Here is a 21,596-nt window from a genome sequence, read left to right on the forward strand (position 1 = left end):
CATATACATGTGTCCAGATGACATAGCAATACACATTTTTAAAATCTCCTTGTTCAAAATATCTAGATACAAATGTTTAACAGTCTTCAGGTTCTCTTACAGTAATGTAAAATCTGTAAATCCCTGTCGAATCAGTGTATTCTTTGTACTAGCAATAATCTTTAAATCCAACTACTCATCTTGTGTATAGGCGATTACTAATTGGAAATACAATCTTTATAGAGAACTGTATGGAATATGGTCCTATATCATGCATACAAATGAATTGCTTATAAAATATTTCCATTTAGAAAATCTCTTATCACTGAAACGCGTTCGCCTATATAGCATATTATGTAGTATTATTTCATTCTAATGTTATCAACAGTGTCGCGATTCTTTAGTTGCTTTTTTCCTAATAAAGAAACAAAAATCAAACATGTGTAAGTATATAATTTGAATATTTCAACAAATTTTAAAAAGTATGGTTACTAACAGTTTTAATAGATTGATTGAAAAATTGTTCGCGACACTATTTGTTATCATAAAACAAAAGTGATATATAAAACAAATCCAATCTATGGCTATATATTTTGTAAGCTCAAGCAGCTTTATAGCCGGATGTATATTTATTGCCACATTACATGTGGCGAAGTAAATTTTTATCGTAAAACTCCTATGCATAATAAAATATATTAAATCTTTGTGCTAACTTACAATAAATTCATTTGAATAAACTATCTAGACATTTCCCCTAGCAGAGAAACGAATTGGTATAATAGTCCTCTGAGCGTGCTTGGCGCGCCAGATTGGTCTGCTTAACATTACTACACCGCTTATTCGTAAGGTATGGTGATATCACTTATTTTTATCATTTATGCGGATTGTGTTACGCTATGTACAAAATATTTCTATAAAAATTTCGATGTTTCAAGTTATTTTTAATGAGCTTATATATTGTCGTTAGGCACGTTCTAATTTGGAATCCGTCATTAACAACAATTGGACCCGATGTGTAATCATTATTTCAAACACAATGCATGTAAGAACTTCAGTTTGTGAAGAAATGTATTGGAATTAACATTAAGTGTATTTCCCTTTACGAAATTTGAACTAAATGATATCGTTAACCTTCTGAGAAAGTTTTGGTCGAGGCTTTCGTATGCTACCCCAATGAGTCGTCTATAGGCAATATCAGCATGTCATTTACTGCTTAAACGTAAGGTGTAAACTAATATAATCATAACATAAGACCGCCTTCACTGAAGGCATAATTGTAAACATTGTACTCAATTAAGATACCAAGTATGATATCAGACTGTACAAATAAAGTGAAACTTATAAGGTCGTCAACTAGAGGTCAACGTATGGAGCTCCATCTATTTTATCTAGGTCTGCTAATAAATCAGCTGCAGGAGTCAGTGGATCTAGTATATCTTCACGCAATACATCGAGAGGAGAGGTGAGCCCTTGGTCGTTGTCGACGACTGGACGCACTTGACTGGTTCCGCAGATTTCGACAGAATTTCCATTAATCAAGAAATCTCGATTACTGTAACTAAAAATACTTCTATCTTCAGCTAATTGCGGAGTGGATGGAACAGATTTTGACGATATTCCGTTGGAAACGTTTGAATAATTGTCCGCTGGAAACAACTCTCGAGATCGTCGGGAATCGATTTGTAAATTTGGGGCGACGCGTTTATAGGGTAGGGGAGTACTAGGTACTGAACGAGAAGTGTAATATTTGTTTTTATCTGTTTCTAAATCAGATAAATCAAATTCTATGCTATTTGTTCGTTTCAAAAATTCTTCAACATTTTCTGCAGAAGAAGAATTGTTTGCAAAGGTTTCAGTAAACTGTCCACTCCTATCTAATAACTCTCCACCACTAGGTATAAAGGACGTTATATTTTGGTCATCTGTCAGTATCTGTTGATCTGGTAAAGTATCACAACCATTAGTCAGGGTATCATTAGAATTCAGTAAACTCGTAGATGTTCCCGCATTAAGTACCTCGTTACTACTGTCGATAGCATCATAAATTTTATCCAGTGTCTCGGGATTGAGCCCTGCTTTTGAAATGTCACAGTCTGCTAGAGATCCAAAATCACAGAATTCATTTGGTACTGGTGTAGGCGGCACTGAACCGACGGGAGTATTATTATAACTAAGGAGACCTATATTATTGATAGCCTGTTTTAATGGGACCGACTGAGACCTAAATGTGGCATCATGCCCATGCCTATACGTAGCCATCGGCTCTTGAAAAAATTGACTAACTTCACTAGATAACGGATCAGCTGATAAGGGTTGACTATTATCCCCGTTCATATTTTCTCTAAAAGAATTGGTTGTAAAGAGACACATATTATTTACCCCATTAGGCATGCCAGAAGATTGGAAAACTTGATATTTGTAGTGCGATAAAATATTTGGAGAAGGCGGAGCCGACATTGGTTGATAATATTTTACGTTCGTGTTACACATAGATTTCGTAACAAATTTTTGATCGTTTGGTATAGCGAACGGTCTGTTATTATTAGAGCAATGTTCCGTTACGCCTAATGTGAGAGGGTTGCGTCTTTTTCTGCCGTTATGCTTGGGTATTGGTTTAGAGAAGAAACGTGATCTGGGGACAGGAGTATTTCTCGGACTCACAAAAGGACTAGCCGCAGTGCTCATCGATACCGGGGATGTTTGAAGTGAACTACTCATAATCGCGCATTTATTTACTTTTGATGGGCTATTTACCCTTTGTCCAAATCCTAATGGGGATTTTGAATGAAAATTTGCGGGCGAATGACACCCATCAGATATTGGGACAAAGTCATACTGTTGAGTCCGGGTCGTCGGACTTTGTGGTTCATTATTACAGTTACCGTTGTACAGATGTGGGCCCACACTACTTATGAGTTGATGTGCATTATCCGTATTATATGGTGTCGATGTTCCATTTTCACTGGGCATACAGTTGAATTGCTTTTCACAATTGACTTCGTTTTGAGGAAGAGTGCTATTATTCATTGTCTCCACTATCGTCGACACAGGCTTAAAAGCTCCTTCGGTAGTATTAGGTTTGTTTACCTGACTAAAGGGTTCCGCAGTCTGATTTTCTTGATTTCCTGGAATATTTTGCGAGTTAGATCCGCTTTGGTTTTTTAAATTCTTCGCTAATAACTCTCGCAATTGGGATATTTTTTCGTTTTTGCCTTGGCTATGTTCATCGTGGGGATCTTGATTAGTCTCTAAAAAAGTAGGCGCATTCTGGGTCGCGTTTGTACTCACAGGTGTCTCTTGGTCGGTGTCTTTCGGATGAAAGTATTTCAACAGCTCCTCCTCGTGTTCCTGACTGTTGTTTTCGTTGAGATAATCGTCCAAGTCGTGCTTATCGATATTGCAGATGCTGATCACTCGTTCTCGATTAAATATCTCCGAATGTTTCTCTTCGCAAATGATTCCAGTTTTGATGTTGATGCCATCGATACCGCAACAGGACTCCGGAGTCGCGGCTCGCTCGAGCCGTGTCGGACTCTTGTTTCGGCCGAAATACTTTCGCTGCGCGGGGCGATGGCACCTAGCCGTCGGAGCCTTCACCGACCGAGTCGGACTCGCCGCCTCCTGTTCCTCCCGGGCCAGCGCCGCGGCGGTGCTTTTGGACCGGCTCGGTAAGTTTTTTGGATCCTCTAAAAAAGCAACCTCGGGACGAAGGGACGGCTCGACGCCGGTCGCGCTCGACGTCGCCTGTTCCGCGCCCATCGCGGGCTGCCTCGGCGCGGCGGTCTTCCCGCAGAGTATTTCGGCGGCTCGCATCTTCTTCGGTAAGTACGTTTCCGTGTGGCGCGGGGAGCCGGCTTGGGTCTCGCTCTGGTAGGTCTCCAGGATGAGCTTCTTGCCGGGCAGGGGCAGGCGGGGCGCGTGCGGGTCGGGCGGGCGGCGGCGCGGCCACTCGGAGCGCTCGGTGGAGAGGTCGAGCGAGGCGTCGCTGCTGAGGTTGATGGGCAGGTTGTGCGTGGCGTCGGGCAGCGTGAGGTCGCGCGGCGCGTACGGCGGCTCGAACACGTAGGGCTCGGCGCGGTACTCGTGCACGGGCAGCGCGGGGTGCGGCGCGGGCGGCGCGGGGTGCGGGTGCGCGGCGTGCGGCGGGTGCGGGTGCGGGGGGTGCGGGTGCGGCGGGTGCGGGGGGTGCGCGCGCGGCGGCGGCGCGTACGGGAAGGGCGGCCGCACCTCGTACACGGGCATGTAGCCGGGCTGGTACGCGTACCCGCTCTCGGGCAGCAGCTCGCTCTCGTGCTTCACGGACGAGTGCTGCCCGATGTATGAGGTAGACGGCGGCGATTCCACTATAATCTCTTGACCTTTGTTCTTCTTTGGTCTTCCCGGGGTGCCCTGTGAGGAGAAATGAAAATATACTCTTAAAAATCAGTCAATGATGAAATCGTTGTTTAATACGATATTATCGATTGGAAATTTAATTCATTACCTGTAATTTCCGCTTCAACTGTTTCATTAACTGTGGACCGGAAGATTCTTCCGTTGGAACTGAAAAGTAAAATGATTGGTATTAATGAAAACTCAAAAATTATGCAATGTTTAATTATTCTAATAAAATGACAACACTGACAAACTTTACCATAGTCTTGATGATAGTTTATAATCAAATATATATATATAGAATTATAATAAACTATACCATGAACTGCCATAGGAGGGGGCGAGGCACTGGAGGGCCCCGGCGGCGCGCGCTGTATCGCTAGCGAGGACACGTGCCGTGATAGCTCCGATATACTGCTGAACTTCACACCTTAAACCAAATCATCGTGTCATCATTTTATTTCTCTTAAAAGCAAAATATGCAATATTAATATTTCACATTTGCTTATATTTAGGTTAGAACATTGATTAATTATTATTATTTTAGTTTTTGGCGATATTATCGTAATGCAGGTAGCATAGCAGGTTATATACGTTATCCATCATCATCAAAATCAGCTGCTATAATTGAAAAATATATTTTGAACTGAATTTTAGTATGTGTATTTTTAAATGTTTTACCTAATTTAGTTTCTGCCCAGTCACATATTATCCGCTCCGTTTCCCGCGATGCTACATGTACTTCCTGAAAAATTTTAAACATTTTCTTTTAATTTATTTCAAATGTAAATATTATGTATTTGGAAATTCTAAATATAATATAATGGTTATATTCACTTCGTTTTATATTAAAGCATAGAAATTAATAAACGCCACTGTGACCCTTGTTTGGCCTTTAAGACGAATTAATGATAATACATAAGAGATATATTTTTATTATAGACTAGATTTCCGCCCGCGGCTTCGCCCGCGTTTTCAAAGGAAAACCCGCATAGTTCCCGTTCCCGTGGGATTTCCGGGATAAAACCTATCCTATGTGTTAATCCAAGTTACCCTCTATATGTGTGCTCAATTTCATTGTAATCGGTTCAGTAGTTTTTACGTGAAAGAGTAACAAACATCCATACATCCATACATCCAAACAAACTTTCGCCTTTATAATAGTATTAAGAAAGATATGTTATATACCTTGGATGATTCACCCAAATCTGGGAGTTGTGGTACCTCCAACTTCACCTTTTTACGTAAACCTGCATAGCAATATCTGAAAGATGAAAACTTTTATATACTTTATCACCAAAATTTAAATGAGTTAGTTAGTTGTTCATGTAAGAATCTAACTGCAGGAAAATGAGATGCTAAATTGGAATAATTTAAGATAATAATTATTTGTTCAATTCCCGTTTAGACAAAAAAGTTTACAGCGAAATACGCTGTTATTTATATGTGTGTACATTGTAGTGTAGGTACATATAATCATCTACATTTTGTCATTAAAATTAATACCCTATTTTAATATTTAAGTATTAAAAAAAATTAAGGGTCCCGTATTATGAAGTAGATAGTAAAATAAAATTTTATTTATCACGTAAGTGTCACGGCCACGTGCAATTGAACGGATTTGTTCTTGCTAGATTAGATTGATTTATTATGACGTTATTGTTTACGAATAATTATTGCACAACATAATGGCTGCGTTTCATATGTGTAGAGTGATTTCAATCGACCTTTTTTAAGGGAAGACTCCCTAAATTTTATGTGAATTTGCATTAATATTCTGAAACAGGCACACATACAATCAAAATGGAACTTTAGTATAATATGATTTATTGGGTCTTTTTCTTTCGATGTACAAGACAGTTACGTAATTGTATCATTTTCTCTCGATTCATTTTTTATTCAAAAATTATGCCTTTTTTAAGGATTATTACATTTTTTTAAAGATATACTTGGACTTTATGTCTAAAATAAATGTTAACAGTAAGAAAATAGAGTTTACTATCAAATCCCAAGATATTTTTCACTAGATCAATTATAACTTTAGTTATAAACGAAATAAGAATTGAGACTTACTTTTCGAGCTCGAACGCGATCAAAGAGTGCACGCGATATTCAACTTTATTACGGCTGAGTTAGCGTCTAGTACCGTTACCGGTCTCTCAGTGCCAGAAATTAAGTTAGGGAGCCTCGTCTTAACTGCTTATAAAATAATGTTTTACTTTTTCAATTAACATAATATATATACTTAAATCTGAACATCTATATAATAGCTACTATCTTTCCGCCCGCGGCTTCGCCCCGTGGGATTTCCGGGATAAAACCTATCCAATCTCTCAAGATGGATCGAACTGCATATGGTGTGAGAATTTTATTAAAATCGGTTAAGTGGTTTAGGAGTCCATTGAGGACAAACATTGTGACACGAGATTATATTAAGATTTTAAAACATGTTTCAATATGCTAACAATGTTTCTTTACTAAACAGCTGTGTGCATATTGTCATAGAAATCTGGAAAATATATACCTACAGTTCGTAAAACAAAATTTATTTCACTAAGCAATTGTTTGCGGTTCCTTGTACAACTTCATCCAGATCTTAAATGTGATCTATTAATAAGGTTGAGATATAATTTTTAGCTTTAAATGTGGCTATCTTACTACCTGGAAGTCACAGTGCTTGTGAGTAAATTGCTACGAATTACCAAACGTCTTGTACGATTTTATATTTTTTTTTTGTGTACATATTTGGTAAATGTACCTAATAAAAGATGTAATTAATCTTTTCCCCTGAGTGATAAGGATTTCCTGGCAGAACAATGTTTGTTTTACTTTGTAATAATAAATAAATAGTTTGGAAAATCCAAAAGTGCACGCCTCATAATTTTTTTTTAATAATTATTTATTAATTATTATTTTTGTTTATTTAATAACAATTAAACCACATCGAATCAGACCCTGAAAAATGAAAGGGTTCTATTCCTGAGCATACTCAAGCGTAAGAGAAAAAAGATGTAAAATTTTCGTCGGCGCCATATTGAATTTTATTTTTGACCTCATATTGGTTAATAGATACCCCAATAACCATGAAAATGACACCCATGACGAAAATATGTAAAATTTTCGTCGGCGCCATCTTGGATTTTAGTTTTGACCTCATATTGGTTAATAGCTACCCCAATAACCATGAAAATGACACCCATGACGAAAATGTGTAAAATTTTCGTCGGCGCCATCTTGAATTTTAATTTTGACCTCATATTGTTTAATAGCTACCCCAAAAACCATGAAAATGACACCCATGACGAAAAGATGTAAATTTTTTGTCGGCGCCATCTTGGATTTTAGTTTTGACCTCATATTCGTTAATAGCTACCCCAAAAACCATGAAAATGACACCCATCACGAAAAAAAGTCAAATTTTCATCAGCGCCATCTTGGATTATAGTTTTGACCTCATATTCGTTAATAGCTACCCCAAAAACCATGAAAATGACACCCATGACGAAAAGATTTCAAATTTTCGTCGGCGCCATCTTGGATTTTAGTTTTGACCTCATATTGGTTAATAGCTACCCCAAAAACCACCCACATTTGCAAATGTGTTTGCTACTTAGGAAAAGTTCAGATTTAAAGATATAAGTAGGTAATGTGACGAATTTAATTTATTTAATTCCGACTGTTTCTCGGAATAACATACATTTACTAAGAATTGCATACAATGCCGGTTTTAATATATTGCCGGTAACATAATATTATGTATGATAATAATTCTTAAAAAAGTATTTTATACATTTCTTAAAAAGCTTCGATATTGTATACAATAATACAATTCATATTCAAATTGTTGTAAAATAGTCACACTTTTTTAAGTTGGTTGAATACACTAAAATACTTATAAGGATCGTACCTACTAATAAAAGTAACAAAATGAATTTTTAAAGTTCCCAGTAATCTTCTGGAATCAATTTCAATAAAAATATAAAAATTCACTTCAAAAAAAAAAAAAAAACAGCCGAGTTTTTTTTTTGTTTATTTAATAACAATTAAACCACATCGAATCAGACCCTGAAAAATGAAAGGGTTCTATTCCTGAGCATACTCAAGCGTAAGAGAAAAAAAAAAGACTCGATTAGTAAAGTATTTCGGTCGCTATCGTGTTAACAAGAAAAAGGATCCGCACATACAGACACACGGACGTCCAAGACAGAACTTTTTTAAACTGTTTTTTAACTAGTTTAAATAACAAAAATGACATCAAAAATATCATGAACGTTAAAAATAGTGTTTTTTCTTAATATGTGTGTGTATGTATTATCTTACAAGTGCAATGTATGATACATAAAGACATTTTAAGATTGAAAAATCAGATGTTTTGCGCGAAGCGACAGTAGTACCCACCTCAACGCTTCGCTTATGAGGCGTGCAATAAAAATATGGGCGTGATATTAGTTTCAATGGTTTCCCTTACCTAGAATTACCGCGCGTTCCCAGTCGTCGCGGCCGCACAGTGGGATATACCTGCTTCATAACTTTGCCGAAATCGGCTGTGGACAGTGGCTTCATGTTACAGCTCATACAGTGTGCGCTGTTGAGAAGAGAACAAATCTTTATCTTATAATAGAACGATCAAAAGGAAAGAGTTCTAATGCCGAGAAAATGATTTTGATTGTTATTTGCCTTTTGTATTTTGCAACTTGAACCAATCAATGGTTTAAAATAAACGGCATCTAAATCCGTAATTTTGAAGATGTTTTCAATGATTAGAGAGTCTGATAAATATTTATAAAGGTGAACTATGAATATAACAAAACTATAAACATTAAACATATCGGATTATGTATTGAAATTCCCTTACTTTAAAAAAAATACATATTTTTGTTATATAGTTGTGTATTTGGGCAATATAAGAAAATAGTTTGGAAAATCCAAAAGTGCACGCCTCATAATTTTTCTTTAATAATTATTTATTAATTATTATTTTTGTTTATTTAATAACAATTAAACCACATCGAATCAGACCCTGAAAAATCAAAGGGTTCTATTCCTGAGCATACTCAAGCGTAAGAGAAAAAAAAAGACTCGATTAGTAAAGTATTTCGGTCGCTATCGTGTTAACAAGAATAATAAAACCGGCCAAGTGCGAGTCGGGCTCGCGCACAAAGGGTTCCGTAGCAGCAAATATAATAAATTACAGTTAAATCAACCTATCTCAAAAACTATAAGAGATACTTTGATCAAACCAAAAATCGTTGAAAGAGTTAATTAGCATGCATCACCTCTATTTTTTTTAGAATTTTATACCCCGTAGTTATAAAAATAGAGGGGGGGGGACATACTTTTTACGACTTTGAGAGCTGATATCTCAAAAACCGTTCACTTTAAGAAAAATGTTTTTTAGAAAACTTTATATCATTTTAAAAGACCTTTCCATTGATACCCCACACGGGTATGTACATCGAAAAAAAAAATTTCATCCCTCAGTTACATGTATGGGGGGCCCCACCCCCAATTCTTTTTTTTACTATTTAGTGTCATATTTTTGTAGCGGTTCATACAACACATATTCCCATCAAATTTCATCACTGTAGTACTTATAGTTTCCGAGTAAATCGGCTGTGACAGACGGACAGACGGACAGACGGACAGACGGACATGACGAAACTATAAGGGTTCCGTTTTTGCCATTTTGGCTACGGAACCCTAAAAAGGATCCGCACATACAGACACACGGACGTCCAAGACAGAACTTTTTTAAACTGTTTTTTAACTAGTTTAAATAACAAAAATGACATCAAAAATATCATGAACGTTAAAAATAGTGTTTTTTCTTAATATGTGTGTGTATGTATTATCTTACAAGGGCAATGTATGATACATAAAGACATTTTAAGTTTGAAAAATCAGATGTTGTGCGCGAAGTGACAGTAGTACCCACCTCAACGCTTCGCTTATGAGGCGTGCAATAAAACGATGCAGATATGTTATCGATCCAACGATAATATTATGATGACCGTAACAACTTATCGAACAAATCAGCAATCTAATAAGGAAGCGATAAAAAAATGTATCTACTCATTACCTAACAATACTAACTAATGTTTATTTAATTTAAGCATCACAAATAAGATGACATTGAAATGCACATAATTGATAATACATCGACGACATCGCGTACTTAAATAACTGTATAAAGTAATTATAGTCCAATGCATTAACTAGAATCTAGATGTGCGCTTATTATAATATGCAAATGTTCTTGCAAGTGTTTATTCGCATTGACTTGGTTATTATTTAATACCGACATAATATTATCGACTGGAAGTTACATGAGTGATGGCTTATCGGGGCGATTACGTAAAATGTTGATAATGCCCACGTGTTATTGCCCTACTGTTGTGATTAAGAATCGAAATGCATCTCCGGAATTTATCGTATTCCTTAACGATTATATGTTCAAGTTTGAATATTTAGATATCCAAAACTGAACTCAATTACTCATCACGTTATATAATTGACATTAAATCAATTTTATTATAACATTAAATTAAATTATACGTGGAGGAGACGTCGCGAGTCATACGAGATTTTAGTTATCTAGAATTGTCAAGAAAAACAATTATAAATTATAAGTATATTATACAATCGACATTACCTATTCTCGTTTTTTGTCTATAAAATATACAATATCATTGTATACTTCGTCCAATCATATACTTATTAGTTTACACGTGGGGTCGCCCACATTTAACAATCTATACAGACATACTTAAATATTTTATTATATAATAAACATACACGTGTTTATCTGTTATGAAATGATTGCATAGTAATTTCACTCGCTAATCGGTCTACAAAGCAGAATTTAGATCCAGAATATGTAGTTTTCTTGATAATTTGTTGTAACTCTATACTTTAAGAAGTCCTATTAAATTGTTTATGGTAGTGGAGTCGCAAAAATTTAAAATTTTTAAAATTCGCATTTTTTTAATTTTATCGAACGTGTGCATTTCATATATACTCGTACGTTCTATGTTTTGTCAGACCTGATTTAAAGAACCAAATGTTTTGGTGTATATTTGACGACTTAGCGATACTTTTTTTTCTTTTATTGTCTACTAGCGACCCGCCCCGGCTTCGCACGGGTGCAATGCTGATACTAAATACACTACAGAAAAATTGTGAACGTTGTATAGGTATAAAAATATAGCGGCCCGCTCCGGCATCGCACGGGTATAAAATACCTACAAAGCCGCAAACGCTACGTCCCGCAATTTTTAAATCTGTAATATCTTCGAAAATATTCACTTAAATCATACGGTGTAAAGGGCCATATAGATCTATATTAAATGAACAATGTATCCATGGTATTTAATTGGTTAAGGATTAATGCTGTATTGGTTAAAATCGCTTCGAAAATTAGCCATTATTTGTCGTAAAAAGTAAATGACAAAAAAAAGTTATTGTGGGTTATCCATAAGAGATAGACATATACCATCGCGGACTTTTCTGTAGAGCTTTTCAATGTGTATAATACTTAATACATTATTTTGATAAAACTCGTAGGGTTCAGCCTGCGTTTGCAATGTAAGCGGAATAAATGTAATTTTTTACGACATCACATTAGAAACCTCAAAAATAACAGTACTTCTCCACTACTTAATGGATCTTATTATACATATAAACCTTCCTCTTGAATCACTCTATCTATTAAAAAAAACCGCATCAAAATCCATTGCGTAGTTTCAAAGATTTAAGCGTACAAAGGGACATAGGGACATAGGGAAATAGGGACAGAGAATGCGACTTTGTTTTATACTATGTAGTGATTATTATGCATTAGCCATCATCTTTTTACTTTCTTTTGTCACTAATTAAAAATAACAAAATTTTCGTTGCCTTATGTACACTTGCTGTAACCATCACGCCGAATAGAAAAGCGAATGATACATATATACATATAAATGCATGAGAAAATGTTCCAGTGTATACCCACCCTTAGTGATTCCAAAGTATGATATTATTATGTACTAGCATCCGCCCGCGACTCCGTCCGCGCGGATGTCGGTCTTCGCGTGGATGGTTTATTTCTCAATTTTGTAATATAAAATATCTATTGGACTCAAATACGGCTAGGCCTATAATAATACGCAACGTGTGTTCGCGGTTCTACAGAACAACGTTTATGGATAAAACTGAAAAATTAAGATTATTTTTTTTCTTCGTATTTTTTCAGGATAAAAAGTATCCTATTTTACGCCCAGGATAATAAGGTATAATTATACTAAGTTTCATCGAAATCGAACCGTTAGTTTTCACGTGATGTCTTCACATACAGACAGACAGACAGACAGACAAAAATTTTTTTAATCACATATTTGGGTTTGGTATCGATCCAGTAACACCCCCTGCTATTTATTTTTTCAATATTTTCAATGTACAGAATTGACCCTTCTACAGATTTATTATACATATGTATAGATTTAAATTTAATTATGAAATAAACATACGTAGCAAGTTCTTTAAAAGAAATTGCTGGGATTTATTTAAATTGTGTAGATTCAGTAAAAGTAAAAGCAAAAAAACAAGTAAAGAGTGAAATATTATTACACAAAAAATAAAAAATAAAGAAGATTTAATTTGTAATGTAAAGTGTAAACATTATACATGCACTAAATGAATTATTTATACTTAGTACTCACATATATTCATCATACACATCTTGTTTTGGTAATGACACATCAGGGTCCACTTCTAGGTGTGTTTGTATCCATGTTACTGTCTGTTGAAGCTCCGCTCTGTATGCAATAATCTTGTTTAAAATTAAAGTAACTATTAAGGGAATTTAAAGGAATAATGTCCTATCAGAACATAAAAAAATTGGTTGTTTGTAAAGTTGGTTTACGATCGAGATGTTTACATGATAACTGATAACGTCTTATTGGTGGCAGCGCTCGAGATGAGACGGGAGATCGGTCCGTCTCTCTCTCGTTATACCTGCGATCGCGCTCGTGAGGTTTTGGTGTGACACAAGTTTCTGAACATGTCACCCGACTAAAACGATTTTAAAAACGTTATCACGTTAAAAATTCAATATTTGAATAAATTAACAACATAATTGCTTATTGGTAATTGTAAAATTGATGTTATTACTGGAACAATGAATTAATCATAAAAAGTAATTTGTAACTGCCATATAATTATTTTTTTCTGTTAAACAATTAAATTCTTTAAACTATTTTTTCTCAAAACATTGACAGTATAGCTTCAAAAATAGTTAGGGAGATTTTATAAAAGGCATTAAATATGGATATAAACAAACCTTGATCCTAGAGGATTGACAGGTTGTTTCAAAGGGTCATGTGGAGGTACCCCTGTTGGTAGTCGGAGATACAATAACAACCTCTCTGCGCCAGTCAGAGCCTCCACTGCTTCTAACAGTTGTGACACCCTTTGTCGTCCTTCTTGACTGTGAAAAAAAAATAATTAAATGGATACACACATACATTTTACTATGTCATTAAAAAGTTTTACTGTACAGTTATGTTTTTCTTTTAATGCTATGATGAATGTCATGTTGAACATTTTTAACAATGAGAAGAATTATCCTATAATCCTTTAACAATATGTAATAATACTTGAATTTAAATACCTGATAAAACAATCTCAGTATAATTTGAAATGTTTTTATAAATTTAAGTATAGAACATATTACATATCTATATATGTTCAATACCGTCGTTTAGTTACGTTTAGTTCCTTATCGCAAACTAGATGGCGCCACGTTAGAATTGTTCGAACTTATAACTGGCTAGTGTTTTGTTTTTGTAATATCATATGTATACTGTGTTTTGATTAATTAAATGCCTTACAACAGCAGTGGTGTTTTATTAGTGAATCCAAGTATAGTGAATTAGTGACAGTGTACGCAGCGACATCTGGTGCCGAAACCCGGGAATAAAGGAATAAAAGGACTTGTAAAAACCGTGAGTAAAGTGAACTAAGTGGACAATAAAGACTTGTAAAAATTCAGTGTTGTGATAACTTGGACTTAGAAAAATTAGATTAAATATTAACTTAGAAAAATTTGATTAAATACTGGACTTAGAAAAATTTGATAAAAATTAGTATGCATATGGGACTTAGAAAAATTTGTATGAATACTGGACTTAGAAAAATTTGATAAAAATTTGTATACACTTTGGACTTAGAAAAATTTTGAATAAAATTAAAGATAGAAGAAATGGATCCATTCGTTGCTCAGCAAGTAGAGATACATGAACAAATAAATAAAAGTTTTTCAAATTATAAAAAGACCCCAAAAGAGAGACTGACAAATGTTTACATAGAAATAAAATTAGAATGTTTGGAGGCAAGTTGGAAGAAGTTTACCGAGAATCATTTGAATATTATATCAGTTGCATCAAAAAGGGAACGCGAAAAAACCCCCTATTTTACCGAAGAGATCTATGATAACCTAGAAGAAATTTATATTAGTTACAAATCTAAAATGAAGGTTGATCTTGGTTCCAGCTCAGCGGGTTCTTCTAAAGTCAGTCCACCGAACGTCACCTGTGCAGGTAGTGAAGTGAAGCTCCCACAAATACAGTTACCCACATTTTCGGGTAATTATGAAGAATGGCAGAGCTTCCATGACATGTTTGTCTCTTTGATCGATAGAAATCCATCATTAAGCCAGGTTCAGAAGTTGCATTACCTGAAATGTAGTTTAAAAGGCGAACCAGAGAATTTATTAAGGAGCTTATCGACTACTGATACAAATTATGAAGAGGCGTGGGACAAATTGAAGCGCAGGTATAATAACAAAAGATTCAATGTCAACGAAATTCTAAAACGTTTGGTCGGTCAAAAGCCTATGTCTAGCGAGTCGGCTACAGCAATCAAACATCTTATCGATACCACGGAGGCATGTTTGAAGGCTCTAAAGAATTTAGATATTGACGTGTCTTCGTGGGATGCGATCATTAATTTTTTAATAGTCTCAAAATTAGATTTAGAGTCCCGCCGCCAGTGGGAGACCGAAGCTGGCCGATCTCAAACCGACAGCATCCCAAAATGGAGTGAGCTCGTAACCTTCCTGGAAAGTAGATTTAGAACATTGGAGATGCTAGTAGGTGAATCTAAACAAAACATGAAGAATAGTATAAGTCCAAAGCAAACAAGACAAAGGGCGTTTCATATTATACAAGATAATAAAAAGGATACTTACAAAGAAAATAGTAAAGTCTGCGTATGCTGCTCAGATGCTCATTTATTATACCAATGTAAACAATTTGGAAGCAAGTCTCCCGAAGAGAGATGTGAGTTTATTCAAGCCAAGAGACTTTGCTTCAATTGTTTCTCATCCAACCACAACGTGAGGAGCTGTCACCAGTCGACGTGTTGCCGGCGTTGTGGCAGAAGACACCACACCCTGCTGCATATAGAAAGAGATCCTCCCCCTGTGTTTGGGGAACCAAGTACGAGTACTAGCCACCAACCGACGAGTTTAAATGAAAATCGCCAGTATGATAAGAAAGTAGTAGCTCATTTTGCGAAAGATAAACATCAAGTCAAAGTGCTATTAGCTACAGCATTAGCTAGAATTAAATCCCCAAATGGCTGTGTCCAAACTGCGCGAATATTAATAGATCAAGGCTCTGAGGCCTCTTTTATTACCGAAAGTACTGTACAATATTTATGTCTTAAGCGTACACCAATAAATGGTTTAATAACTGGCGTAGGTGATGGTAAACTTAGATCTAAGCACATTGTTTCTTTTGAGTTAGAATCACTACATAATCATGAATTTTCTGTTTCAGTAAATGCATATGTGTTGCCATCTTTAACATCGTTTCTTCCGTCGAGTAAGGTTTCCATTTTTGATTGGCCAGAGCTCAGTAATCTACCGTTAGCAGATCCCAAATATGGTTCACCTGGTAAGATAGATATTATTTTAGGAGTAGATATTTTCAGTCAAATAATGTTGAGTGGTTTCTTGAAACATCCCATACATGACGGTCCTATTGCACAGAATACTCATCTTGGCTGGATCTTGTCTGGAAGAATAGGCGAAAATGAAGAATCAAATCCTAGAGTAGTAAATTTACATTTGCAGGTAAGAGAAGATAATATTTTGACACAGTTTTGGGAAATTGAAAGAGAACCAGATTTAATAGGAAAGAAACTTACGAAGGAAGAAATCAGATGTGAAGAAATTTATGAGAGTACTACCACAAGAAATGAAGAAGGTCGTTACGTAGTGAGATTGCCATTTAAGGAGCCAGATCCAAAGTGTGTGTACGGAAATTCCAAGGAAGTTGCTTTGAAGAGGTTTAAGGTATTAGAAAGAAAGTTTAGAAGGAATTCTGACTTGCACGCTGAATATGAGAAGGTTATAGTCGACTACCAGAATCAGAAACACATGGAACCGATTTTAAGTAAGGAGGATATTGAGTATCCATTTTCCTTTTACCTACCTCATCACGCCGTGATAAGGGAAGACAAGGAAACCACCAAACTTCGTGTTGTTTTTGATGCGTCGTGCAAGGGGAATAACAACGTATCATTGAATGACACGTTACTCGTTGGACCTAAAATTCAACAAGATTTGCGCCACATTATAATGAGGTGGCGAACGCATATTTATTGTATTGTGGCAGACATCGTACAGATGTATAGACAGATAGTGGTACATGAAGATGATTCCGATTTCCAAAGAATTTTATGGCGATCTGATCCATCACAACCCATACAACATTTTAAGCTATCGCGACTTACCTTCGGTACTGCTTGTGCACCGTATTTGGCGGTTAAATCACTGCAACAATTGGCTCGAGATGAAGAGTTGAGATATCCACTTGCCGCAAAAGTTACACTTGAAGATTTTTATATGGATGATTTGTTGACCGGTTGTAATTCAGAAGAGAAAGCTATAGATATTTATAAAGAGATGAATCAATTAATGTCTAAAGGTGGGTTTAAGCTCCAAAAGTGGTGCAGTAATTGTCCAAAATTACTGAATCATATCGAAAATGATAATCAATCTTCAAAAGATACATTTATTTTTAAAATCAATGATACAATTAAGGTGTTGGGTATTTCCTGGAATAAAAACATAGATAAATTTGAGTATACTTACAATTTACCGGAGTTAGATGAGCCTGTAACCAAACGGAAAGTGTTATCTGATATTGCGCGACTTTACGACCCTTTGGGTTGGGTTGCTCCTGTCCTTATTACGGCGAAGATCTTTATGCAAACACTGTGGAAATCTGGATTAAATTGGGATGAAAATCTTTCGTCAGCATTATTAAACCAATGGCTACATTTTAGAAAAGAGTTAGATGGTATTCGAGGAATAGCTGTTCCTAGGTGGCTTTCTACAACAAATGATGATCCAGTTGAGCTTCACGTATTTGCTGACGCTTCTCAGGTAGCTTATGCTGCTGTCGTCTACCTGAAAACCATGGACACCGAAGGTAATACTCACGTAAATGTAGTCACATCCAAAACTAAAGTCGCCCCAATTCAGAAGGAGATATCCATCCCGAGAATGGAACTATGCGCGGCGTTGTTGGCTGCCAAGTTAATTTCTGAAGTTGCACAAGTACTGCAGGTACCTAAAGATAAGTTGTTTGCCTGGTCCGACTCGACCATAGTGCTTGCATGGCTCCGTGGAGAACCCAGCCGATGGACGACGTTTGTAAGCAACAGGGTTTCCGAGATTTTGACTGTTTTGGATAGTGATCAATGGAACCATGTTGCCACAGACCAAAATCCAGCCGATTGTGCCTCTAGGGGTATATCCTCTCGAGAACTAGTTCATTATGATCTTTGGTGGCATGGTCCTAAAAGTCTACACGAAAACCATGTTTATAGTACACATTTAGATGTTGACACTGATGTTGAAGTACGACCGTTAAAGGTACTTACCAATACGACGCGATCTGCTGAAGAATTTATATGGGAGCGGTTTTCAAATCTAACTAGAATGTTACGAGTTTTATCTTATTGTAGAAAATTTCTAAAACTGAGGGAACCTAAAGAATTAAGAGATATTAATAAAAGAATTACGATCAATGAAATGGACACTACATTAGATATAATTGTTAAAGCTACCCAAAGACTATATTTTGAGGATGAAATTAATAAGTTTATGTCTCGAACCGGAAGTGTTATTACAGGAAGTCCACTGCACACTCTTGCACCCTTTCTTGATGAAAAAGGGTTGCTAAGGGTGGGCGGTCGAATACAACTGTCTTCTGTACAGTTTAATAAGAAACATCCTCTAATAATCCCCAGTGAGTCTCATCTCACTAGGTTATTAATATTGGATGCCCACCACAGAACACTTCATGGGGGGCCACAACTTATGATAAACTTCTTGAGAAGTAAATTTTGGATCCTACGAATTCGAGAAAAGGTGAAGAAGTGCTACAGAGAATGCATGACTTGCCTACGTTATTCTCGCCAGGATAACAATCAATTAATGGGCCAGTTACCTAAGGTTAGATTGACTCCGGATAAACCGTTTAGGTCATCAGGTGTTGATTTTACCGGGTACATAGATATAAGGTTTTCGCCTGGCAGAGGATCGAAATCCTATAAAGGCTATATTTGCCTATTTGTGTGTATGTCGACTAAGGCGATCCACTTAGAGGCTGTGTCAGACCTTACCAGTTCTGGATTCATAGCTGCATTCAAACGCTTTGTGTCTCGAAGAGGGCACTGCCGCGATCTGTACAGCGACAATGGGACTAATTTCGTTGGTGCGGATAAAGAGCTGCGTAAAATGTTATGTCAAGCGAAATCAGAGTTGGCCGACGAAATTAGTAATTTACTTACCCAGGACGGAACCACTTGGCATTTTATACCCCCACACGCGCCTAACTTTGGAGGGCTGTGGGAAGCTGGTGTTCGTTCAGCGAAAACACACCTGAAAAGAATAGTAGGAGACGCAATACTTACCTTCGAGGAACTTACAACTGTGTTGACCCAAGTAGAAGCGTGCTTAAACTCCCGTCCAATTTCTGCAATTAGTGATAACCCCGGTGACGAGATGCCCCTCACACCTGGGCACTTCTTAGTCGGTGAACCATTAGTTTTAATTCCTGAAAGTGATTATTCAAAGACCTCTCTCACAGGTCTTCAAAGGTGGAAACTTACTCAACGGATGGTTAATAATTTTTGGAAGACGTGGTCAAATGAGTATTTAGTGACATTAAATAATAGGTACAAATGGTTTTCAAAAAAGACAGAACCTGACCTTGACGATATTGTTATTATAAGGGACCATAATGTTCCTCCAGCTAAATGGCTATTAGGGAAAATCGTTGAAAAACATCCGGGTAAAGACAACCTTACCCGAGTTGTAACAATTAAAACTAAGAACGGTCTTTGTAAACGTCCTTGTAATAAGTTATGCATTCTACCAAAGGCCTAGCTCATTATAGTTATTGTGTAGAATTCTTAGTTAAGTTAATGAAGCAGTATTTTTTTGTTCCTATTTTTTACATTGAAAAATGTTGTTGTTTAGAAGTCAATATTGTTTTAGTTCACTCTCAAGTTTATATTATTTATGTTGAGTTTAGATGTATGTAACAAGAGTTTCTATTGTTTACGTTGAGATGTTATAAGAATTACTTTGTGTTTATTAGGTTAAATGTACTCTTCAACTGAATTGTTCTTTATGTTTATTTTTGTTTAGAAAAGCACTAGGTGCTTTTGGTGGGCGGGATGTTCAATACCGTCGTTTAGTTACGTTTAGTTCCTTATCGCAAACTAGATGGCGCCACGTTAGAATTGTTCGAACTTATAACTGGCTAGTGTTTTGTTTTTGTAATATCATATGTATACTGTGTTTTGATTAATTAAATGCCTTACAACAGCAGTGGTGTTTTATTAGTGAATCCAAGTATAGTGAATTAGTGACAGTGTACGCAGCGACAATATATATAAAACTCAAAGGTGACTGATATAGTGATCTATCAACGCACAGCCCAAACCACTGGACGTATCGGGCTGAAATTTGGCATGCAGGTAGATGTTAGGACGTAGGCATCCGCTAAGAAATGATTTCCCGAAATTCTTGCGGGAACGGGGAAAAACGGGGATGCACATACAAAGTCGTGGGCAGAAGCCCATATATATTTATAGTTATAAATAAGTTGGAAAAATTAAATACTTTGTTAAGGCTACTGATAACTTTAACAATTGCACTTTATTCATTTAAAGAGAAAAACAGACCTTGGGTGTGTACACCTCAAATCAAATGCTTAATTATCATTGGTATATCTTATTTGATAATGATATGAATAATAAATCTACTTAAACATTATTGGATTTTCTTTTTGCACTTTAAGGTAATGTTATATTGAACTGGGCGGGATTCTAAATTTATTTTTTTCTACCTATATATAGTATTGCTGATATTTCAGCATACAGCTCAAAGGTTTAGTAGGCTTTCTTAAATATTAAATTATCCATATAAGTACTATAATTTCTCTAATATAATAAAAGTTTCAATCAAATTAAAAATGGAATTCAATCCATCGAAGCTCAATAGTCGCCACAGGCTAAAATATGTAATAAATACTGTTTATATATTATTTACCTTAGGGTGTTCTCAACAATTTGTTGCATGGAAGCTATTTTGCCTGAGTCCATTTTGGTCTCTTTTCCACTGGCGGGGGATAAGCCCGTATCCGTGGAACCTGATGGTCCCGGATTATTGCTTGAACCAACGACACTCTCTTTATCGTAAGACGCAGTTTGCCTATGTTTTGGATGATTGACATTTTCCCGATGAAGTTTCGCGTCATCTGCTAATTCTCTCTCCGATTTAACATTTTTTGAAATATCTTCTACTGCCCACGGTTGAAATGGAGTTGTATTCTCCATTCTAACCCAGGCAGGTTTTGTAAATTATGTTATTTAATATCATAATGAAATATTAAAACAATTTTATGCGTAACAAAACTCCATTTTCTTGACAAATTGACAAATGACATTTGATCAGCTGTGCGGTGAGGAAAGGGGGAGGTATTTGTACAGATAAATTACTTGATTTTATTTGTATCCTTATCTAAAAGTACAGATAACCTAAGAAGATGATATGAGGAAGTATGAGGTATACATTGTGGGTATACAGCTAAAGTATACAGGGTGTAATCGTGTGCACAGGCGATTATTCCGTAACTATAACAGATATAAAAAAACTTTAAACTGATATTGAAAGTACTATA

General features: G+C 36.1%; 1 protein-coding gene across 1 annotated transcript; it reads right to left on the reverse strand.

The window, feature by feature from the left end:
- Positions 1 to 189: 189 nt before the first annotated feature.
- On the reverse strand, positions 190 to 21,354 carry LOC149909746 (uncharacterized). The gene is made up of 9 exons (XM_090119839.1): positions 20,966 to 21,354; positions 13,673 to 13,819; positions 13,053 to 13,148; positions 8,822 to 8,938; positions 5,542 to 5,617; positions 5,035 to 5,098; positions 4,673 to 4,783; positions 4,463 to 4,521; positions 190 to 4,368 (listed from the first exon to the last, which is right to left on the reverse strand). Exons 1-9 carry the CDS (start codon positions 21,250 to 21,252, stop codon positions 1,333 to 1,335), a joined length of 3,993 nt encoding a protein of 1,330 aa, XP_089975965.1. The 5' UTR covers positions 21,253 to 21,354; the 3' UTR covers positions 190 to 1,332.
- Between the last annotated feature and the right edge of the window lie 242 nt (positions 21,355 to 21,596).

Source organism: Colias eurytheme, chromosome 3 (assembly GCF_061535395.1).
Source record: "Colias eurytheme isolate Ceu_HAF_F1 chromosome 3, ilColEury1 Martin Lab GWU primary, whole genome shotgun sequence".
NCBI lineage: Eukaryota > Metazoa > Arthropoda > Insecta > Lepidoptera > Pieridae > Colias > Colias eurytheme.